The 21750-nt window shown below is 36.1% G+C and overlaps 1 protein-coding gene across 1 annotated transcript in view; it reads left to right on the plus strand.

Annotated features, from left to right (window-relative positions):
* LMBR1 (limb development membrane protein 1) overlaps positions 1 to 21749 on the plus strand; it is a 59723-nt gene extending 37974 nt beyond the window's left edge. The window contains exons 6-17 of the mRNA XM_010007052.1: positions 946 to 1072; positions 1470 to 1538; positions 3895 to 3959; positions 5111 to 5183; positions 10984 to 11064; positions 12099 to 12175; positions 12409 to 12486; positions 13306 to 13379; positions 13619 to 13709; positions 15223 to 15289; positions 19677 to 19838; positions 21640 to 21749. Coding sequence (XP_010005354.1) covers positions 946 to 1072; positions 1470 to 1538; positions 3895 to 3959; positions 5111 to 5183; positions 10984 to 11064; positions 12099 to 12175; positions 12409 to 12486; positions 13306 to 13379; positions 13619 to 13709; positions 15223 to 15289; positions 19677 to 19838; positions 21640 to 21722 — 1047 coding nt within the window. The 3' untranslated portion in view covers positions 21723 to 21749. The remainder of the gene's footprint in view (positions 1 to 945; positions 1073 to 1469; positions 1539 to 3894; positions 3960 to 5110; positions 5184 to 10983; positions 11065 to 12098; positions 12176 to 12408; positions 12487 to 13305; positions 13380 to 13618; positions 13710 to 15222; positions 15290 to 19676; positions 19839 to 21639) is intronic.
* The last annotated feature ends 1 nt before the right edge of the window (position 21750 follows it).

Here is a 21750-nt window from a genome sequence, read left to right on the forward strand (position 1 = left end):
AAGCCAGGGATTGGCTTTATTTGTAGAACTATATGCTGGCAAATGAAGAAAAATAAATTAAAATTGTTATTTGAAAAGTAATCTGATGGTCCTTAATGGCAAGGATGTCTGAAGAAAGTTAAAAACACTAGTACAAAAAATAAATATGATTTATGTATTTGTGGGTGTACATGTGCAAATCAAACATGTGCAAATCAAACACTTAACAGCATTGTTACATTTTTAGACTTGAGCAAAGGCTGTGATGTGTAACCACGTAGGCCTGGGAGTTGTGTGTGTTGTAAATGAGAGGTACATGCTTCATTCAGCACGGAATGTGCAAGGGTGGTGGTTATGGCTGAGGCTGCAGCTGTGTGTGGTGTGGGCAGACTGAGCAGGCAGTACTGCGACCGTGCACTTGAGGGCTCTGAAGACTGTGAGGAATGGTGCAGAAGCAATTGCAGTTGAATGGATTTTAACTAAATTGCTGGATTGTACCTGTGCAGGGTTTAATGCTTGCTGGGCCATTTGGCCATTTGCCATAATTGGCTTTCCATTCTCTTGACTGGAGTCATAGATAAAAATTTGCTAATCCACTTTCTTAGCTGAAAGTATTAGAAAAGTAATCCATCTTTTAAAAATGCTCGAGCAAAATCATATGGTATAAAGGATACTTTATGGAATAATGAGATTAATGAGAACTGTAAGGCATATGCAATTTAAACATCTTTTTTTGTGGTTTTAAGGGGAAAAATGCAATCTGGGCACTCTAAAGCCATAAGTACTTCCTTTTTTTATGCATTGCTTTTTAAATGTGCATTACATGTTATGCTTTTGTCTACATGATAAAATGTGAGTATGTATTTAGCAAGAAAGAATTGCTATTTATTTGTATTTTTCTTATGTTTAAAAATAACTGATTCAAAGTTCTTGTTCTTTCCTCCCCCTCCCCTCTTCTGCCCACAGGGCATCAGAGCACGAATTTTGGAAACCCTTGTAATGCTTATTCTTCTTGCACTGCTTATCCTTGGAATTGTATGGGTGGCCTCAGCACTCATAGACAATGATGCTGCCAGTATGGAGTCTTTGTATGGTATGGAATTAAAAAAAAGTCACACTAATTTAATTTTAACTATGGAAAAAGATGTTCTCAATGAAATGTATTTCTAGGAAAGGCTGTGTGAATATTGGGCAGGTTGTGAACATGCTGTGTTAATTTAGCCAGTAAAATTTTTCTCTTAAATCAGTTTTCAGTGTGCTGAGAAGTTCCATGCTCATGTGGACATGAAAAATGTTAAAAACAAGTTACTTAGCTGATAAAAGCTGAAGATATTTTTCAAGCATAAGTACTTGGAGACTTAGTAGTCTGCAGGATTATTAGCTGACTAATTCTTAGTTTATACTTGAAAATACAATGGATTTAGTTGTGTTTGTAACAGAGGTAGCCTACAAGTAATAAGCTAATGCTATGCTCAATATTTTATTTACAGACCTCTGGGAATTCTACCTCCCCTATTTATATTCCTGTATATCATTGATGGGATGCTTGTTACTTCTGTGTAAGTATTTTCCTGATTATTCCAAAAGTTGGGTGTTTTTTTTAAAGATTATAGAAACTATTTTTTATTTTTGATTGAGAAAAGTGTGAAAAATGGGGTTATAATTAATTTTTTCCTTATGTTTAAATTTAGATGTGAATTTGTTAGGTTTGGGTTCTGAAGTTTATGAGCAAATGCTACACTTTCACCTTTTGAGGAACTGCCCAACTCACTCATGATTCTATATATATAGTGGTTAGTGACATGATTTAAGCACTGAATGGGTAAATCAGGTTATGGTAGGGGGATTTAGATTGTGGTTGGACTTGATCTTCAAGATCTCTTCCAACCATTATGATTCTATGATTTTATTCTATGATTCACCTAAAATAATTTCAGTTTTTAACTTTTTAAAGCAGGTATTTGAAAACTAGGGACTCAATTCTGCAAAGAAGAGTACAATGTTTAAATTAAATATCTGTAGGAAGTCAGTAGAAAAATTGATTCTGGAACACTTAGGTTGTACTATATTGAGTAAATGTTCCTTGAATGCAGTAAAAAAACCCAACCTCATACTAACTGGTCCTAGCCATCTGTGTTTAGGGGAATAAGAGGGCTGATGGAAGGCTCCAAATCCCACTTTTCAAATTCAACCTTCACTGCCCTCCCCAGATAAGTTCTAGAAAGTTGCTGAGAGGGGGACAGAACCTCTCCCTGTCTAGATCATCATGGTTTCACCTGTTCTTAAGGCTTTGTGGGTTTAGAGCTGTCACTGTAGAAAAAGAATGGGCAATAATAGTTTGAAACTTCTTAAAACTAAGCAGATCTCTCTCTGAAGTGTTAATCACAGAGACCTTGGTGAGTCTCCTTAGGTTCTCTGCATGTGGTGATTCTTAAATTTACTTTAATGAAGGGAGAGGGAGAAGTAAAAAGAATAATGTTCTGAATGTCTCCTGTGTGTGTGATTGACAACTGCTGCTGAATCTTTTGACAGGGAAGTTGGCTTAAAACTTCCTACATCTGCCCTGCAGTTTGTCTGAAGCATGGCTTGTGTTCTGGGGCTGTTGTAAACCAGTTCACCAAAATAACTGGGATTAAATGCTGATTTTTGGAAGAGTTATTTGTAAGCAAATCACTGAAGTTATTTAAGACTCTCCGTGCTGTTAATCTGTGTAGCTGAAAGGGCAGCATACAGCAGTGGGAAGGGGGTAGATGCTGGGCTAGAGCTTCATTAGATCTTAAGTTGGCTTAACTGCTGAAGGAGTGTATGAACAAGGCTTACTGCAGTGATGATTTTGAGCATTCCTTCCTTTCTCGTTTCTCCTCTTCCTGCAGGCTTCCTTTGTAGTAAAGGAAAACTAGCTTAAGCTAGCCTTTTTGAATACTCTTATATTTTTCCTGTAATACACAGTATACAGAGACAATGCTCTAGTTAAGAAAAATCAATGTAAACCTCACTCTAAAATCTTGCGTGCTTTTCCCTTTTGTTTTGATAACACTGTTTTATGATGATGGAAACTATAACTATATGTCCTCATCTATGCTGTTACAGATTCCTTCCATCTCCTACACACTTCAGTATTTGAAGGCTGTTCTCCCTAAATACTTGTTTTTTATTAATTCTTGTCTGTTATCAGTGTTTGAGGCCAACAAACATACATATGCCATAGCTGGGTACTTCACAGGCTGCAATCAAAAAGGCCAATTTTCACCGAAAAAGAGGTTAAAATCTGGTAGCTGAGCCTACTATCAACTGAAGTTGAAGTTTTCAAGGCAAAGCAGCTTCATGATCTCTTGACCTTACAGCTGGTAGATGAAGTGAGCCTGACATGTTCTCCAGTGCTGTGGCCAAATAGTGTTGTTCTATCTGTGTAATTGTAGTTTGCAGAAGGTGGCTGTGTATGTATTGCCTCATGATAATGGTTCCTGGACTGCATGATCTCTAGAACTGCGCCCGGGAATTGTTTGGGAAAGTGCTATCTGGCCCAGGGCAAATCCTTCCAGGGGTAGGTTAGCAATTTACTGATGTAGACAATCAAGTCTTAGTGCCCAGGAATGTAACCTGGCAATGCTGAATTTACTAGTGTAGACATAGCCTCTGGTGCCACATGCTTTGAATAAATAATTACTTGAGAAGTTGAAGATATCAGATTATATATTGCTCCTTGCTGACAAAAAATTCACTGTTGTGCTCTTGGAAGAGGCTTGTCTTGTTCAGAATTCATATGATAGCAACATGTTTTAAAGTTTGCACTGTAGTTCGAAGCTCTTGCAGTTCTCTTCAAAACCATACTTAGTCGTATGTAGAATAGATCATTGAACATCCAAATAAAAATTGGTCTTTGACTTACAAATCACTGTGTTCCTTCCTTTGCAGTATGCACGCCAGTGGGACTTTCACGAATGTTTACAGTCATGGGTCAGTTGCTGGTGAAGCCAACAGTAAGTGTTATACAAATCTGTCCTCGTGTGCTACCTGTTAGGAGGTAGAATGGCTTTAGGGTACTTGCCTTCAGAATCCTTGCACTCCTACATACTTCTGATTTCAGCTCATCAGTTTCTAGAATCAGTATTTATGTACTTGTTTAAAGTTTTTTATATAACATCTTGGTTTTTTTCCCCACAGAAAACTCATCTTTTAGTATAGCCTTCCTCTGATTTTTCCAATTTCTATAACTGCTACTAGTATTAATATTTATTGCCAGTATTGCCTACTAAGTCTTTTTTTGCAAATACCTGAAAAGTGTGGGCTTGTTTTGAGTTCAGGAGCAAAGGATACAAGGCCAAACTAAGGCTGGATGACAAGAATAGTACCTGGGGCTACACTTCGATGAGTGAAATGTAGGTAGTTGGCATCTGAGACCTGCTTATATATAGATATTCTGCTGTTCTTGCACTGAATGGTATGAGGGAAGGGAGAAGTTTGCACCACGTGCAAGTGCTCTAGTGACTTTGCTCTTATGTTTCCTGGTTTGAAATTACTAAAATTTGGATGCATGTAAGTCTTGCATTCCATTTCATTAGACCTTCCAACCCTGAATTTACAAAGAAAATATGGAGTGTTTCACTGTCTGTAAGCTTTAAAATTAAAGCACCTGATAGTAAGGTAGAGACACATTGATTTGGGTTTAGCTTCCAATAGGAGTTTTTGTTTGCCTGAAATAATGGCTTGTGTGAAAAGAGACTACTTAATATACTTTTTCAAAATCTGCAGTTAATTTTGTTTAAATCAAATTAAGTGTGAGCGTTGATAGATTGTTAATTTTTTCTCTAGAAGTTGTTTGAATTTTTTGAGTACACGCCAGATACACTGTCCTTTCCTCTATTCCCTAAGTCTCTTTAAATTGAAACTGAACACAAGATCTTTAACCCAAAGTGAAAACTTAACAGAAAGTTTACTCACAGTAAAAAAATAGACCAGTATCAGAATGGAATAATCTTTTGTGGAATTCTTACTTGTATCACTATTGTAAAGTTGTAGGCTATATATTTAAAAATATAGGTTACTAAAACAAAACAAATCTGACTAGATTACTGCAGTCAGAAAAACAAGTGACTCTGATACTCAGTCATGTTTCTGTTTCCCAATACAGATCCTTGAAGACCTAGATGAGCAGATGTATATAATCACTTTAGAGGAAGAAGCAATTCAGAGGAAGCTTAATGGTATGCTTATTCTTATACTGCTTCAGATACAGTGTGTAGAGTGGACTGGTTCTGATCACCAGTATTGCTCTCACTGTTGCAGAGCATCTTTTCTCCAAATAGAAAATTTCAGTATCTTACCATGTAACAAGTATTATAGGCTTACATTTCATTGCTCACCGTGTTTTTCAAGATTGACTTGTGTGTGTGGTTTGCTTTGATTTTAACATGTTCATCAGCTCTAATATATGAATATTCGGAGACTGAGGAAGCAAACTGAGTAGTTGACCAGACCCACCACCATTACTGCAAAATAGTTTGGATTGGTAAATTACCGTATTTTAGCCTTGTCTGAAGAACTATGAACAAGAGAATAAACTTCCTGCATAATGTAGGGTTTTTAGAATAGTTATACACATGTAATACTAAATACAAGAAGTCTAAAACATTCTTGCTCTTGGTAAGGTGTTTCTGTTTTGAAGTATTTCAAAAGCAGTATAAAGCTTCGGCTTCTCAGAGTTAGAGTATTGCAGCATGACAGACACCAATTACAGAAAATAACAGTTCCATAAGCCTGAAAATTATGTTGTACAAACTCTCTTCTAAACTCTTTTTAACTGCATGGATAAGCCATCCATCCACTTCTGATACATTTGTTTAAGGCTGGAAAATCAAAGAATATTCATGTCACACCAAATCCATTGTTCTGTTGTCTTGCAACTTATTTTAGCCTAATTTTCTTAATTTCTTGCATTTCTCTCTTCCTTTTCAGTTGTCTGTCGTACATCTCAATCTCTTTCAAATATCAGTAAGTCTTCTTTCCAAGTTGTGTGATCAGGGAAGGTACCTTTGGTAACAGTAGATCATGGTAGATACCTTTATTTGAGCATTTGAAATTTGTGGAGGAGTAGTGACATCTTTGTTGCTAAACCCAGTCATGGCTTCAGTTTAAATGTGATGTTCACTTTTGCTGTTTTGGAAGCTTAAGTTTTTATACTAACACATACATACACATGCAGATGTGCAAAAAGGTGCATGCAATCAATGTCTTGGAAGCTGTGGTGGGGCATTTATAATTGCTCTGTGTGTTTGATGCTAGCTAGCAACTGCAAAATATGTTAAGAGTTATTTTATGTTGTCATGGTGATTGCACTTATGTATAAGAAAAGCAATAGAGAAAAATGACCCAATAATTATTCAAGTAACTATTAAAAATAGGGCAGAATGGTTTCCACTATTCAGGTGAAGAATGTGATTATTTAGGTGATGATTGTCTGATGTTTTTCTGTGTAGAAGTCTGTGCAACAGTTATTTATATTGCCATTTAATAATGTCACCTGTGAGGTGGATGTAGTGTGTTTGTAGGCATGTGTTAATTGGGTCTTGAGTTGAGATGTGTGCAGGTAGCTCCTCTAACCACTAGCCAAAAGGCTGGATGCTCTCTCAGCAAATTCAATGTAAAACGGTACTGCAATCCATCCATTCTCTGCAGAGCTCTCACCAGCCTCCTCTTGAGCAGTGAAAGATGAGGGGTTTAAATGTCCTTTGACAGGAAAGGGAGCTGAATGTTTCTCTTTCACTTGCTGAGGGAATGGTATTGACTCTAGCATCTGAAGGAATGCTTGAAAACCCATCATTTGGTCTACAGTGTGAATAAAAATCTAAACTTGGGTATAGCATGTAGGTGGAGGGCAAGAAGATACTCTGCAAGATTTTTGTGCATTATTATGTATTTAAGAAATGTTAAGTATGGTTCTCGTTTATGTAGCAAGTATAGAAAGCTTCATCTTCTCTGCCAGAAGTCTTTCTAATACATACAAATCATGCCAGAAAAATAGGTAACATTTTTGCCACAGCTATGAAGACTCATGCCTATCATGTTTATTGTATTTTTAAAAAATGTGTATAAATGGAGATGTGGTGCTAATTACATCCATAAATGTAGTAGTGTGATGTTAGAGACCACAATCTGTGACCTAACACATAGATTGCTGAAATATTTTGGTTGCTGTATCAGGGCAGAATTATTAGGCAACATACTTCCTGTGCCATGGCAGTTGGAACTCTCCCACAATTGTGGCAGTGGAAATATATGTGCTTAAGTAACCCTGCTGGGCAGTTTAGCAGTGAAGTGTTCTGAAATATATACACAATTTATATATATAACCAATGAGTTGAAGTTTTATTAAGGCAGAAGAGGACCAGAGCTCAGGCTTAAGCAATACTTGGTGATTGTCAATGCTGATTTTTTTCTTTTTTCTTGGTGGAATAATTGCTGTGACACTCCTAGCACTGCTCTGCCCTGTCCTCATTAATGTTTCCTCAGACAATGCCTAGGCATAGGAAGGGTGTAAACATGAATCACTGTTTCCACTGATCAGATTGGGCAAAGCCTCTATTTTCAGACAACAACAAAAGTTTAGCTGTGCGAGCTGGTGCCCTTCTTGTTTCGTATAGATACAACTGTTGTGGTGATGCAGTTGCTGAAGTATTCTGTAAATCTCTTCATATTTGAAAACAAATCTGTGAAACTGCATATCTTCTCTGCGGATACTAATCTTCTTCCTTCTCAAATGCCTGCAGTGTATAACTGAAAATTGGAGGAGGAGGGAGGGGAAAGTTTGATTGTGTTATCTACCCTAGTATTTTTATCTATTGAAGAGATACTGGGCTTTGGGAAAATGTTTGTTTCCAGTGTATTATATTTCAGTACCCACATCACTCCTACAGTCGAAGAATAAAGCTGGGACTTTTTTATATTAAAAGAGAAAAGTTGCCTTCAGCTATTAGTTTTCCTGAATCCAAAGAGACGGGTGGGGTAGGATCAAAAATGCTTACTTGATCAAAGTTATTGGCTCTGAAGGTATCCTTACCTATGTAAGAAAGATGAAAGGTGTTGTTTTTATTGCACGCTAGTAACAGTGTAATTTTGAACTAATTGGTGTTGAACTGCCAATCACCTAGGGGGAATGCAAATAGATACTCTTACAATTTCCTTTGAGGTACTGAAATCTTATGTCGGGGCTGGAAGAAAAACAGAATAATACCGTTAAATTGACCTTAAATGAGCTGCTTTGTGGCTTTCATGGAGAATCCCTTCTAACTTTTCATTGCTAGTCCAAACAAGTCTTGTCTACCAATTTGATTTATTGGCTAGACAGCGCTGACATTGAACTTTGTGCGTGTTTGAAATAAAGCTAATGTTATGGAGCTTTTAAGAATTTAGCTGCATCCTTTTCAAATATTCTTTTGACTGATCTGAAACTTTGCCTTCCCCTCTCGTAAAAGATCCTTTTGTATAGCAACCTGTTTGCTAATACTTTTAAGGAGGAACTACAGCAGCACTTAAATGTGATTTAGAATTTTTCCTGAAGTCTCTCATAGGGACCTAATGAGATCACGCTTTGTTGGAAAGAGTCCCATGAATATCAGTGTTTTGAGCTCTGGATTTTTGTTTTGAGGGGGAGAGACAACATATATCTTGAATAAAACTTTTCCTCAAAGATCTCTAAAACAATTATGGAGAAGAAGATTTCAGATACTAACTGCAGTTTTCTTACTTTTTGAACTCCTGCCATTAAAAGCCATTAAAGGACTTTTTCTACAAATCTCTATAGCTGTCATTTTTTTAAACTATAGTGATTAGTCATTCCATAAAATGGTAAGCTTTAGGCTTTTTTTCAGAGGGAATGTGTCAGCACAGAAGCTTGTTTTCATAATTATTATACTTGTGTATTTTTTTAAAGAAATGCCTTTTTCTAACAAAACCCCCCCCCCATATTATGGTTGCTTATTTAAACTTTGAGAAGTTAAACTGACATTCATTTTGCAGGAACTTCAAGCGAATAAAGCTGTTACAAAACAACATTTGTAGGTCTTACTGATGTGTCCTGGGATTTGAGATATTCATACATTTCAAGACTCTGCAAATATTACCACATACACATTATCACTGATGTAAAAGATAAATGTATAGGCACAGCACAGGGGTTCTATGTTATGTGCAAACATGTGTGAAAGGAGCAGGTAATTAAGCATTTTTAAATTCATTTTTTAAACAGTTGGATACCTTGTTGGTAATTTGACTGTATTGAACAAATTTATATTAATTCTCAGAAATAAAGAGTAAAAGTTTTTTAGAAGTCCAATTAGAAGTCCAAGGAAATGTCTTGTACATCTTGGTTTTCAGTATCCCACTGTGCTGGAATATGGAGAATGTGTGGGCTAGATGGGATGAGGAATTTACCTTGTTGTACTGAGATTGCTGGATGGATGAACAGACAGCAGAAAACAAGGAAATGCCAAGACTGAACTCTAAAGTAGAGCTGGTGTGCCAGCAACCTAAGTGCTATTTAGTTTTTGTAGGCAAATGATCAAGATAGGAGATAAAAGCTTGAACAAGACTGTTAATCTCCTACAAATTTATTAGGGAGTGTTTAAAGAAAAAAGGTATCTGGAGCATGGTACTGCTACAGGTTAGCCCACAATCAAAGTAGAGGCCAAGGGTGGGCAATGGCCAACAGGTGATTGGTTTCAGTGTAAATTAAGAAAGGAGAGAACAGAGAGGACTTAGGGTTTATTAAGACCTTGAACTGTCACTGCCCCAGATTGTTTTTACAGAGTGAGATTGGCCTGGAGTGAACATGGAAAATGTGAACCCTCTTAATTTATTTTCAGGTGAGATCATTCAGAAATAAAAGGGATGCAAGTGGGGCAAAGATGAGAGTGGAGAGTGTTTCTAATTTATCCTGGAAAGAGTATTTCCAGTTTAAGATTGCAGATAGTAAAATTTAAAGTAGAAATAATGAGATCAGAACCGAATTACCTGTAGTCAGCACTTCAGAGCTTTATGTTGATTGAACACTGTGCTGTGTCTGTAGAGGAACTGGAATAAAGAGAAACCAGTGTGTTTGCACTGGAAAACGGAGGTAGTCAGAAGAGAATGGAAAGTTGAATATATAAAAGAATGGAGAGGGAAAATGGGTTGGGTTCCCTAGAGCCCATGTAGAGAAAGGAGGAAGAGTACTGAACAACTTGTAGGTAGAAAATTAGTGACAGAAGAATGAATATTATGGTTTTAAGTTTTCCACTGGTTCGAGGAGCTATACAACAGTGACGTGCATGTGCTGAAAACTGTAAAAAGGAAAGTGAAAGGACATAGTCTCATGGGTGGTTGTGAGGAAGGTCATTGTTGTCAGAGGGAGCTCTCAGGTACAGAGAGACTGACCACATCAGACAATCTGATGTGAGCAGAAGTGTCAAGAAGCAAGTTGGCAGTATGGAAACTGAGTTTGCTTAGGAAAAACAAGTGGGGAAAGGGAGGAAAGGGTACAAGCTGAAACTGGAGGTCGAGCTGCCAGCTTGCTTCGTTTGGAGGCTAAGGTCCACTTTGTCTTTAATTTGCTATATAGTAAAGCCCTTGAAGGGGATCCAGAGATTCTTTCCATCTTGATATGTGTTATATAGAGATAGAAGACTGAGGCATTTGAGCCACTCTGTGTCAGGCTGCCCCACCGTAACATTTTTTGGACCTGTCTGACAGTTCAGCAGTAGCTGGTCAACAGAAACTGGGATCACAGAAAGTCACGCTGTAAAACCTCTGATGTATTGAACTCCTCTGGCTTGACTAAATTTAGAGGGTTCTTGACTGAGCGTGTTTTTTTTTTTTTAAAATGTAGTTGGAGAGTCTCAAAGAAACACTTGCAGTATAAAGATACAAGTGTTAATTATGGTGTTTCCTGAATCTGAATTGTTACAGTGTGTCTTACAGTACTAAAGTTAGTCTCATCTGAAATAAAATAACTGTCTTCTGTTTTAAAAGGTGTAACTTCCACAGTGGAATACCAGGCAGTAGAGTTGGAACGGGAGCTTGAAAAAGTGAAAAGCAAGAAAACGAACCTAGGTAATAAACTTTTTTTTGTTGTTTCATTAGATTGTAGTTTATTAAGTGATCTTAAGATCCTGTGTTTAGCTTGTAGAAGTCACTTGATTCATTCCAGTTTGTTCTTAAGCAAATTTGTGCATTTGCAGTCCTTAAAAATAGTCATAGTTTCTACAAATATACCACATGGAATCACTGTGCCCCTCTAACAAACAAATTTAAATAGGAAGTGTGATTGTGATCTAGTTTTTAACATAATTTTAGTGACATTTTAACACTCTTTACTTCCCTGGATGGAGCACAATAGGATGGTCTTTTTATATGTAATAATAAGCTTATGATTATTTGGGATTATCTTAAGACATTATTTAAAAAAAATATTTCTATAACAGTAAAATTGTGTTTCAGAACAGTAAAATACTTCTTAGCAGGTTTTTGTCTTTTGAAACTGAAAAGTGATACATCTGGTAATAATGGCAACCACTCAGCAGAGATCTCCATACTTATTCAAAGGCTTGCAGGATTTTGCATTTATCAGTGTGTTAGGTGCAAAACTAAGACTGTAGTTAAGAAGTTGCTGAGTTATCTTTTTACATGTGCTAAGGATGTCCAGAGAGTTAAGTCTTGTCTTTCTTGCCTTATGTTGTAAGAGGAAAACGCCGTTTAAATTTTTGAAATTCCCTTCTGTTCTTTAGGTCATACCAAAATATACATATAAACACCATATTTTTTAATTCAGTGTATTTTAAACTTTGCAAAACTGTATGTCAGGGGGAAAAAAATGTTATGGTAAAACATGCCTGTACTCAAGGAAGAAAGATCGGCCTCTGTATGTCTCCTCAGCCTTTCTCTAAAGAGGCTTCATGTTTTTGGCATTGCTTTGTACAGTGCTTCAGGGTGGGTATTTTCTATGAACTGGTTGGTGTTGGTTCAAGGTAAGGTTACTTTTGTTACCTGTAGTTATAACAGGAGCTTTTAGATACCTGAATGATTTTAACTTGTTTGATTCTAAGGTGATGTACAGTATTAAGCTTCTGTTTTACTCTTCTGGACAGAACGGCGGAAAAAAGCTTCTGCTTGGGAAAGGAACTTAGTCTATCCAGCTGTTATGATCTTGTTACTGACTGAGACGGTAAGAATTTGTGCTCTTTTTTCTTTTTCCCCAACAAAAAAGTATGAAGAATTCTTTGGTCACTTAGGGGGAATAGTTTTAAAATTTTTGAGTGATGTGTCTTAAAGCAACATACTTGACATTCTTTTCATGACCATTTAAAAAGAACTTTATGGAAGCTGATGAGGATAAATGTTTCCTTTTTAAAAATTTGGAATATATAAAATAACAAGACTGTTTCCTCTTCTTTATAGTCCATCTCAGTCTTCCTAGTTGCCCTCAACATTCTTTACCTGTTGGTTGATGAGACTGCAATGCCAAAGGGATCAGGGGTAAAGTAAAGTTCTCTTACAGTTTCTATAACTTTAGTAAAGCTTTGGAGCCCTTACAAAGTGCATGTGAGAACTTCTGCTTTAATAACATTGGAATGAGTAAGTCTCAGCCTTCTCTGCTTTGGTCTTGGGCACACACAGACATTTATTACATGTCACGTTATAGCGAGTTCTTCATAAAACTAGTCCAGAATCCTTATGAAGATGCAGTGATTCAGTAACTGGAGTTTGCGTTTTACTGGTGTCTTCTACTTCTATATGGTCTAGAAATGTTCTGTTTAAGAAACTTTACTAAAAAACAGTGTGAAAACCTGTCTTGTGTTTGTATTTCTCTTGCAAAAAATGACTTTTTTTTTTCCTTTATGATAAAAAATATTTCAAGAAGAGCAGATTGAGTAGAAGTACCTTTAATCATGAGGAGGGTTTTTATTAACTTGGTGTTGTTTTCCTTGAGCTTGCAGAGCTGTAAAAGTTGTTCAGTGGTGCTGGCTGCTCTGCCTGTGAACATCTGGGAGTGTTGTCTTTTGAGACCTCTTGTTTTAGTTCCCAGAGTAATGGAGTATGTATACAATGCAGCATGATGTGCATAAATTATGCGCCATTTAACCTTCTGTCTTACTAATATATTTCACTCAAGTTGGAAAGCTGGCTGATGCACTTGCCCAGGTTGGGAGACTTGCAGAATGCCCCTTCATTACTGAATTGAAGAAAGGCAGTATTTCATGTGAGATCTTAGGAGTTTTGGTCCTGGTAGAAGTTAATTTTATGAACGGTTGCATGTATTGTATTAAGTTATGCAAAGTCTTTTTCTCCTTGTAGGGGCCTGGAATAGGAAATGCCTCCTTATCCACCTTTGGTTTTGTGGGAGCAGCACTTGAAATAATTTTGATTTTGTATCCTTTCTTTTAAGAATTCTGTCTGTTAACAAGTATTCTGTCTATTTTTCTGGGACACTGGTAATTTACTAAGACACTTGCCTGAGAAGAAGAAAGAGATAGGTCAGTCCTTCTCAAGCACTTGAAGTGTTTTTGTTGGTTTTTTTTTCTTTGGTTCTTAAGACTTTCAGGGGACTGCTGAGAACTTGAGTGAAACTTGCATTCCTTGGAGATTCTTTTTTCCTTGATTCTCACAGCTATCTTATGGTATCCTCTGTTGTCGGCTTCTACAGTCTTCGTTTTTTTGAAAATTTCACTCCCAGAAAGGATGACACGACTATGACAAAGGTAAGGTAAAGTCTGTGATGGTGGTGGTGATGGCCCCCTCCTCTCCCTTGCCATCCAAGACAAACTGACTCTTTTAGTTAGTAATTGCCCTGAATGGCTCATTTGCAGTGATCATTATTTGTTTGTAAGCTGCGTAAACACAAACTGGAAGATTTTCAAAATGCTGAATGAGTGGGAAAAAGGATGTGCTCTGTTTAGTTTGGATGGCATCCATTCACTTGGAAAAAGCTGGGAATAGCAGAGCTTGTTAACTAGCTATAGAAAAGCTAGTGAAAGAACTTTTTTCAAAGGAAACGTATTGCTAATGAGTAACTTTGATTGTGCTAACTGTACTTCAGGGAGCTTGTTTGAAATCTGAATAACTTGGTTGCTAGAAGTAATGCAGGCAAAGTAATTCAAATTTGAATAATTAAATTAAGACTGAGGAGGTCTATTCAGCGACATTTACAGTCTGAGGCTAATTTGACTTTCTGCATTTTAGCACTGGCTTCAGAATAACAAATGCTGTTACCTAATGCAGAGGAACATACTTAGGTTTTGGGCAAAATATTCCCACAGCTGACAAGGGGAAGTGATCTGTAACCAAGGAACAGATGTTGAATTTAATAATTTGTTAATTGTTTGTATATATATTATATTTTTTTAAAGTAAGGGATGATAAAGACATTTTTACCACAAATTGTTGGAAGTGAGAAAGTAGGTAAAAACATAGCATGGTTATAGTAGATGATGGGTAGTAGTGAGTTGGAATGTTCTTAAGGTTTTCAGTTGTTTGTTTACAATACACGAGGAACAGCCTAGAAATAAATAGCGAATGCACAAATATCTACCAACTTTTAAGTTTTCTGTTATTTCTTTTCAACTCTAAGAGAATTAGAGCTGAAGAAAGTGATCCCTTGTGAGAGAAAGTTTCATTTACACTTTATAAAGGCATCACAAAAAACTAGAGTAAAATCTTAACAGCTGTGAACTTTTCGTACTAGTTAAAGTAGTCAACAGGCTTTCAGTTGAAAGGAAGCTCTTTGTTGTAATTTTTTAAATAATGCTAATCCTGCAAGCAGTTACACTCAAAGCTTAAGCTGCTGTATCAGTCATCTATTCTAAGCCCATGGAATGGTTCTTTTATAAAAAGTTTGCAGGAATGTAGTAAACAGTTGAGGCTTTGCAACATGGTAGTTTTGAATTATGTTTGAATCTAAGCATACATAACACTATGATTAAAAGCAAATTATTACATATTTGATTTTTTTTTCTCTTCTCTTGGTTCATCTTGCATATGCAAAAGTGTGACAAAAGCAAGCAAGACTAACAATATGTTATTGTAAATTGCTTTAGATTTAGAATAATGATTTGAAGAATGTGACTTTCAGGAATTCTTTTTTATCTTGACCACTTATTTTTTGTGTGTGGTTTTTTTTTGTTGTTGTTTGTTTTGTGGTTTTTTTGTGGTTTTATTTATTTGCTTTTTTTTCTTCAACATACCACTTAAATGCTGTTTGTCATTTTCAAACAGATCATTGGAAACTGTGTCTCAATTTTGGTGCTGAGCTCTGCTTTGCCAGTGATGTCAAGGACACTGGGTAAGTGAAATGAGAGTATAAATCACTGCAATAAAAGAAGTTTAATCGAGTTAAAAAAAAAACACAAAAAAACAGCCTGTAGCTGTACCTCTTATGGTGTTATGTAATTAACCATTTTCAGTAGAAGAGCACGTATGGTAGACCTTTTTGACATAAACATGAGGTGTTGAATATCCATTTCACCTATATGAACTGCAGAACATGCATTCTAAAAAAAACAATGCTAAGTCATATTTTAGGTCATATATTCTTTTAAAAAGGTAGGTCAGACTTGAAAATTTTTAAATCAGGAGGTGGTGAAAGGAGTAGATGTGCAGTCTGCTTGTTCAGGGCAGTATAGAATAGTTGGAAAAATACATTTGTGGATTTCAGGTAAAAAAATTGAGATAGCACAGTAGAAATGGCTTTTTATAAGCACTTAATGACTCCTAATCTGGTTAGTTTTTTTATCAGCAATGATAACAGGCTACTTTAATTTACCCTAAAATAGTCTGCTTGCATTCTTTGTTACTTCAGTTTTCAAACATAAAAATTTTCAATCCAGCATAATAGAACTGCAGAAGTTCTGTTTATTTACTGTTTTTTTTAATGAAGAGCTGACAGTAGCATTTGAAGTGGAAAAACTATTTTAACCAGTTTGAAAGACAAGATGTTTTGTACCTTCACTTTGTTTAATTAGGTAATCTCCAGTTTGAATTCTTGGAAGTTGGATTACAAGGCTATTACATGTTTAAGTAGTGCAGAATACTTGCAGCTAATGTGAATTTCATTGGGAACATTAAACAGAACAAAACAAAAATCTTCACCTCGGGCTGTATGAGTCTTAAGTACAAGCTTTGGAGTTTAAGCTCTGGTCCACAGACCAATAATGTACACCCAATAGTTCTGCAGCCGATTTTCTTTTCAACCAGAGTACTGTCAAATTAAGAGTAGTTAATATAGTCTGGTAAACCATACTGTGTATTTTCATGCTGTGTATATCTACAGGTGATTACTTTTATTAGATTTACCAGATCATTTCTGTAACAAACAAAAAAACTGTAATGCTTTTTGGGAGGGTTTAATCTTAAAATGCACATTCTAGAGCCCATGCTTTAAAAATCTGTTGTAAAACTTCCCAGAAATTTAAAAGAATAATCAAAGTATTTAAAGAAGTGCAGCTTTAAGAAAAAGGCAGTACAGTACATAAGAAGTAAAAGAGTTCTAGCACTTAGAGCAAGATGTTATGTTGAAAAAATTAGTGTTTTAGAATAAAATTTTAACACGAGTATTGTGTTCCCTAAGTTACTGCATTCATAATTTGTTTTTTTTAAAAATAAAAATAATTGTTAATGATCTGTGAGATTAACAGTTGATAATAAATGGCTTGTGTAGAATAAGTATACATGCTGGGTGCATTGTTGTCTCATAGGAAACAGATGAATGGTAAAACTCACTTAAAGACCATCAAATGAAATTCCTGGATAGTTTGCCATAGAGATAAATAAAAGAAGAAAAAAGATGGAACAATTAACACACAGCTAACAAATGCACAGTCACAGCTGTCCAAACAGGATTAATAGAGTGTGTTAGAGTACAGTGAGTCATGTGGTGCTTTGCAAAAATATCAACATGTGTTGCACTACATGCTACTGCCCTGTGGCACTGAATAGATGAAAAGAAGTAAATATGTTAAGCAGATTCATAGTCTTTTCACTTTATTAAAAAGGAGAGTTTTTAATCTAGCCAGAAGAGACTAGACTTGATAATTATGGGAAACGCAAAAAAGCAAAAGTTATCTAATACAGGCACTGACCCTCTTCAAGTTACAGAAACTGAAAGCTGAGAATTTAGTTGTTTGTAGTATTCTTACTAAGTATCTGGGTTGTAGATTTCTCTAATCTGTCATTTTTACAACTCCAGGAATGTTTTTACTAAAATCAGTTATTTTACAAAAATGAGTTAACTCGTATTTTCCAGTACTTTTCAACCTTTCAGTAGTCATTCTTGAAGAAAGTTTCCTACTAGCACCATATTTCTAACCACTGTGAAACAAAGTGGGAACAGAACACTTTAAAAGCTAGGAATATCCAAACAAGGAACTGCAAGCAAAATTGGATTTTCCAATACACAGAAGTATTCCTAAAATTCTTCTCTTTATTACAGTGAAATAAAAGTGAATTAAACATTATTTTGATGTACACTCTAAAACCATGGTATTTTTTTAACCTGAACAATTCTTTAATATTTTATTTGGTGAATTGACCAACTTTATTGGATATATATTTGTATCCACTAGAAATGCAGCTTTCTGTTCAGTTACTGAGTAGTGTTTCAGATTGCTGTCTTGGAAATGTTATTCTGTGGGCTGAGTAGATATGTGTGTAAAAAAGGCAGCAAAAGCTTTTTAGCCCTGTTCTCCCACAAACTTAAAAAAATTATAGTGTGAGAGATTTTTTTTTTTTCTGATGAGCAGTGACTTTTTTATTTGAAGAGAAAAATGCATGTAACTTGTGGACAGCATTTTTCCCACTTCTCTGACAGAAGTGTCAGGCTTAATTTTTGTTGGTCCTAGTAATGCCCAAACTATTGCTAGTGATTCTTCTGAACCCCTTTGTGTCTAGAAGTATTTTTACTTTTCCAGAGAATTCTTTGCCCAGTGCTCTCTACCTTTTGTTTTTCTTTTCTTTTAAAGGTCTGAAAGCTGATACGTTCAAACTCGACTTTCTCAGTTTTCTTGTAACTCTGCAGTCTGACTGAAACACACTCTTTAAAAATATTCCTAAAGACACTGTTTGGCTTCTAGTGTGAAAGCAACTCTGTGTTTATTATCCTTCATCTGTTTACTGGTTGGTTCAGTCTGTCAGTTTCTTCTTCTTGTGCTTAGACCTTCTGTGCTTTTTTGATATTTCTCCCTGCCTCTCTTGCTATTTTTATCAGTTTCAGTCACTTTTATTCTTAGTTGCTTATCCTTTGAAAATTATCCTTTTGATTTTCTTCATTTTGGCATGTTTTTCTTAGATACTAAATTTGATTCCACTGTTTTTTATTTGACTAATGCTAAGTACACGAAACGTGGGTACCTTTTACCACTGTGATAGCTAACTGCTAAGTCTTGGGTATTAAGATACAATGAGAATTGTAAGTACCAGGTTTACCCTTGAAAGGAGTTTCCTATGTTCTAGCTTACATCCATTGTTTGTCCTATTACTGGGCACCACTAAAAAGAGACTGGCCCCTTCCTCTTGATACCCACCCCTAAGATATTTATAGACATTAATAATAATTAACCATTAGGTTAATGGTTGGACTTGATGATCTTGAAGGTCTTTTCCAACCAAGGTAATTTCTGTGATTCTGTCAGCTTCCTTCTTTCCCAGTCTTTGGCCTTGACTGTGAGAGTCCACATTGCTCTGACATTGTTTGTGTCAAAGGTGTTTTAAGGAATATAGTAGTTGATCAATTCTATACAACTGTTATTTGGGTGTCATCTCAATATTCTGCCCTTTATTCAGTGCAGTTCTAGATTTAGACCTGGCAAAGCAACAACTTAGCAACTGTTCCTCTTCTTCCATATGAGATGGACCCTATAGCTTGTGGACACATTTTGGGAAGATTTTTCTCACTTAGTGATTGACTAGCCTTTGATCAGCACAAAGCCCATGTTTTAGTGTTACAAGGTCCACTGTGAAGAAGACCTGTCAGGATTGTGTTTCAGCCACACTCCTTTCCTTCTGTGCAATTGCTCTGTGGCCATAGTGGTGGGAAGATCCAGGAGAAAAACTGCAGTTGGAAAGATGTCTTCAGTGGCTCAGAAAAAACACTTATAAAGGGCTTAGTATTTGCTGTAAGTGTTGTGGCTCGGGTGGAAAGACTTTTTGCTAGCTGTATTTTTTAATATAGCTCATGGTGCATTTCATCCTTGTGCAACCTGATCTGTTTGGGAGATGGAGGGTGTCCCTGCTCATAGCAGGGAGTTTGGAACCTGATGATCTTTAAGGTTTCTTCCAACCTTAGTCATTTTATGACTCTGTGATCCTTTTCTGGGGTAGATAAGGATTTTGTAGTAACTGAGATTTCAAGCAGTTTTTGTAGTTATATTTACTGAAATTATAAAAGCAGAATTCTTACCTAGAATAGACAATTTCCTTCAGCTCATATTACTTAAGCATTTTACTTGGAAACTTACAGCATTTTCATTGATAAGTGTGTCATACAATTTTATAGTGGTCAGTGAAGGGGTAAATTACCTTAAGAACATTGTCTTATGTGTTTAGCCATGTGTCTTATAGTGTGTTGACTGAAAGAATTTTGCTTCCATATATGTAAAGTAATAGGATGAGATTCTAAGTTTTCTTAGAAAATGTAATCAAGATTTGGATGTAAATCTTTAATGTTATTTTAACAGGAATCACCAGATTTGATCTCCTTGGAGACTTCGGAAGGTTTAACTGGCTGGGGAACTTCTATATTGTGTTATCTTACAACTTGCTCTTTGCTATCGTGACAACATTATGTCTGGTTAGAAAGTTCACGTCTGCTGTGCGAGAAGAGCTCCTGAAGGCATTAGGTAATAGAGCACTGAAAATGTGGTTTGTAGTTGAATTTTTCCTTTATCCAGCATTGATACGTTGCTGTGCTACTGTTAAAAGTTCTATTATGACTCACACAAAACTTTCTTTTTGGTGGAAGTTTCTCTTAAGGTAAGAATGCATGGCTTTGTGAGGAGAGCCAAGGCACAATGTTGATCTTAAAAGATGTGTCCATGTAGGTATTGATCTGTAGGTGTATTTTCAGCCTTCAGAGAGTGCAGAAACATTCTCACTGCTGCTGAGCAGTTGCCTTTTTCCTTTTTTTGTTTTAAACCAGTGTATTAATTCCCTAAAAACAGTATAGTGAAAGTCTTAGCTGCTTTGTTGTGATGCTTCTTCTGGATACTACATGTTCAGAAACCTCTGTACAGAATATAAAGAATCTTAGTAATTGGCTGAGTAAAACCTTTACTTGGTAATTATCACTTTTTTTTCAAATTGAGCATTCATGTTTCCTGGCTACAGCAGGAAGGCTTGAAATGTGTGATCCTAAAAGGATAAAATTTATAGATTCAGCAATTTTGTTGTTACTATATCTTATCTTTACTAATGAATGAAGCTCCTACCGCTTTAGAACCCTAGAGTAGTACTTGCTTAAATTGAGAGCTCATGGTGAAACTTCAGTGTTTATAACTTCAGATTTAGTTTGTAGTGTCTAAAAGGTACTTATTTTTCACCCATTACTGCTGTCCAGAGTTGTCACCCTGGTAAACAAAATCCAAGCACTTCCTAGAGTGCACCTCTGCAGGTGACAATGAAGTTAAAATCAGATCTACCAAACAGAGAAAAACAAAATGACTGATAGTGAAGGTTTAAAACAAGTTCATGCTGTGATTTTTTTATGTGGAGTTTTGAAGCTCCAGGGGAACAGATTAGTGAGCCAGTGGTGTGTAAATTGGCTTTTATGCTGAAAATCTTAGAGAAGTTGCGTTGTTGACTGAGACAGATATATGACACAAATATGATGGATTTGACATTATTCCCCAGCTTTTTAGCTAAGGTCACTTTATGAGAAGACCTTGATTAATTTCTTTCAGTCGACTCACATAATCCTGTCTTTTTTTGGTGCAACTGTAAAGGGATTACATTGTATAATGTAATGGCTGTTGCAGAGTTCTGAAGGAAAGAAAGTAACATCAGTCAGCATGAGTTTAAAGCAACAAGTCTGGTAAAACTTTAAAGTTTCTTTCATAAAGCAAATGGTGTAAAATCTTTATCTTGGTAATTCATGGCCTGGGGCAGGATGGGTGACTTTAAGTAGCGCTCATAGTAGAGAACTATGCAGTAAGAAAAAATGGCTTGGAAATGGAGATAAACTAATAATAACATAGGCCTAAAAATATTATTACACGAATAAACAGCTTAAGGAGGGGATGTGGTCATCACCAATGATCTTAAGATCAGCAATGAATGCTTTTCAGTAAGATGCTGCAGTTTAAAACAAGTGTTTTAGGTAATTATTTTTATCTTTGTAGGTTGACAGAGTAAAGGATTGCAAGCCTTTCTCAGTTCTTAACATCTAAGTCTGTGTTTTAAGGCAGTGCAAAATTAGGCTTCCCCTGCTTCCCTTCTTTGTAAAAGTAGAAGCCCATCATCGTGAACTTTTCTGACTTAAAACACAACTGAGTGACTTTCCCACAATTCTTACCTGAGCTAGCATGTAAATTCTGCTCTTCAGCAAATGTAAAGTAGCAATCTGTTTGTATGTATTCTTTTGAAGAGCTGTATACGTGAAACATGGAAGTATCTCAGTTTTTCCGTATCGTGTAATTTTTGCAGGATTAGATAAACTTCATCTGTCAAACAATCCAAGAGACTCGGAGACAAAACCATCTGCAAATGGGCATCAGAAAACACTGTGATTAATAATCACCTGCAATCAACAGAGCT

Source organism: Chaetura pelagica, unplaced genomic scaffold (genome assembly GCF_000747805.2).
Source record: "Chaetura pelagica isolate M959 unplaced genomic scaffold, ChaPel_1.0 scaffold17, whole genome shotgun sequence".
Lineage (NCBI taxonomy): Eukaryota > Metazoa > Chordata > Aves > Apodiformes > Apodidae > Chaetura > Chaetura pelagica.